Below are 2314 nucleotides of genomic sequence, written 5' to 3' on the forward strand. Positions count from 1 at the left end.
ATACCTAACCCTAAACCTAACCCCTATAATAGATAGATAGATAGATAGATAGATAGATAGATAGATAGATAGATAGATAGATAGATAGATAGATAGATAGATAGATAAAAAAATGAAACAATTATATATTAAAAAGTTTTTATTTATAAAAAAAACAATTGAAAAACATTTTATAATAATTAGACAAAAGTGTTCAAGTGTTTGATTGTTTTGGTCCGTGCGCATCACTGTACGTGGCACTTCTCCAGTCCTTTGCCGGTCTTGCTTGCAGTTAGAGGTCCGGTGACTTGTCTGAGATCCGTGGTGAAGCTGGGCCGACGTGCCAGTGGGTACAGGGTCCCGCAGGGGTCGTCTCGCCCCGCCACCTGCCTCCCATTCCACGCCGCACGCTCCGTCCGCATGGCCTGGTAGGAGCGCAGGGACACCTTGCGGTGCTGGGACGGGCCCGTCTCCGTCGGAAGACCCCCTCGCTTCGCCAAAGCCTCGAAGAGTTTCTCCAGATTAGTGCTGTCCTTTGCAGAGGTCTCGAAATAAACACAGTCATCTCCGAGCGCTTGGAGCACCTCGGCTTGGGTGATCTGTCTCTCGGGTTCCAGGAGGTCCACCTTGTTGGCGCACACCACCAGCGGAACCCGCTGCGGCCCGCACTGCTCTGGCACCGGGGACTTGGTGAGCTTGGATTTAGCAGCTAAAATCTCAGCTCTCAGGGCGCACACCTCTTCGAAGGAGCTCCTGTCATCGAGGCTGAACACGAGGAGAAAGATGTCTCCTGTAGAATGAAAAACAATCAAGTTTTAAAAAGTGGTTTCGAGAAAATTACGCACGCAGTGAATACATTTCATCCAACTTTTATTTATACAGGTTAGTCTCATTGAGCCTCGATGACTCATTTTGAAGTGCCAGTGACAATTGTTTTTTCTTAATAAAAATAAACACTTAAGAAGCAACTGGATATTTTGCAGATTGGATTTTACGCACCAGTGAGAATAGACAGACGCCGCTTGGCTGGGAAGTCCCTCTCTCTGGACGCATCAAGGATGTCTATTTGGTAGGTCTCCCCGCGGATGCGGAACAGTTTCCTGAGGAAATCTTCTGAGGTTGGATTGTACTCCTCTACAAAGCCGTCCCGGAGGTACCTCCTCAGGATGGAGGTCTTTCCAACCCGCGGCGCACCGAGAACCACCATGCGCTTACAGTTCTGCGGCTTGGTCGAGTAAAGTGGATCCTGTTGACCAAGTCTGCGCGTCCTGGTCTGACCGTGGAGAACTAAAGCTGCCAGCTGATCCAGCGGGGATCTTTTGCACGGGTGGCTGCTGTTGGCAGAAGGCAGCTGCGTCACGGCTGCGCCTGAACGCGCCTTCTTGTCCTGTTTCCACTGAGACGTGGCCACTTTGAGGATCCCCAAGCCCGCTTTGATTCCGGACGAGTTCAGGTGCTGCGACGCGTGTTTGTAAGCCAGCAGGACTTTGGAGGAGCCGTCGCACTGTCCGTCCGGCATGCCGTGGAGCTGGGGGGTTTCTCTGCGCTGCTGCGGATCGGGGATGGAGTCGGTCCGCGCGCGAGCGGAGATGCCTCCCACTTCCATCCCTTCAGGCACTTTGTTTTGCGCAGTGGAGCAGCAAACAGGATGACTGATCTGATGGGTCCGCTCCAAACCGGGATTTACCGAGGAGGCTGTCAGCTGCCTTTATAAAGGCTGCCCTCAGCCCCGTGACGCGCGCGCGTCATGCTGACTGACAGAGAGGCATCCACAGAACATGGTGTTTTCACAATAAAACAGAGTGGACATGATGAGAAGAACACAACTTGGTTTGCATATTTACATCCTCTTTGACTTGTTTTCAAATGTTTCATGCTTTTTAAAAAAAAACAAAAAACATTTTATATTGATGGGCGTTAATATCCATCATTAACGATATTATAGCTACTGTAAATTTTAGACCTTATTATTATTGTTGTTTTTGTTGTTCTGTTCTTGTTGTTATAATTAGTGGTAAAATAAATAGTACAGTAATATAAGAAGATTGGCCTATTGTCTACAGGAGGAAATTACAAATAATAATTTGTTAGACAAGTTTTAAAAAAGTATCTTGTTTATAACAAACGTGACTTGGGAGTTTATTTATACGAATAAAAAACTAGATTGTCCATAATGTAAATAAATATTTAAATCAATAAACATTAAACAAGAACATATGTACATTTTATTAATAAAACCCATTAAGCAGATACATTTTAAGTTAAGTTTTTTTTTTGTTCTGTATTGTAAAGAAAGAAAGAAAGAAAGAAAGAAAGAAAGAAAGAAAGAAAGAAA

At 45.5% G+C, this 2314-nt stretch overlaps 1 protein-coding gene across 1 annotated transcript; it reads right to left on the bottom strand.

The window, feature by feature from the left end:
• Positions 1-224: 224 nt before the first annotated feature.
• si:dkey-27j5.5 (dexamethasone-induced Ras-related protein 1) lies at positions 225-1585 on the bottom strand. The gene is made up of 2 exons (XM_037690185.1): positions 979-1585; positions 225-769 (listed from the first exon to the last, which is right to left on the bottom strand). The coding sequence occupies exons 1-2, from the start codon at positions 1583-1585 to the stop codon at positions 225-227; spliced, it is 1152 nt and encodes a 383-aa protein (XP_037546113.1).
• Between the last annotated feature and the right edge of the window lie 729 nt (positions 1586-2314).

Source organism: Nematolebias whitei, chromosome 16, assembly GCF_014905685.2.
Source record: "Nematolebias whitei isolate Nwh7 chromosome 16, NemWhi1, whole genome shotgun sequence".
Classification (NCBI taxonomy): Eukaryota; Metazoa; Chordata; class Actinopteri; order Cyprinodontiformes; family Rivulidae; genus Nematolebias; species Nematolebias whitei.

Coding starts and splice junctions, on each gene's coding strand:
- si:dkey-27j5.5 (XM_037690185.1), bottom strand. CDS start 1,585: ATGGAAGTGGGAGGCATCTCCGCTCGCGCGCGGACCGACTCCATCCCC. Junction 770..978: donor GCGTCTGTCTATTCTCACTG/GTGCGTAAAATC, acceptor TTCATTCTACAG/GAGACATCTTTCTCCTCGTG.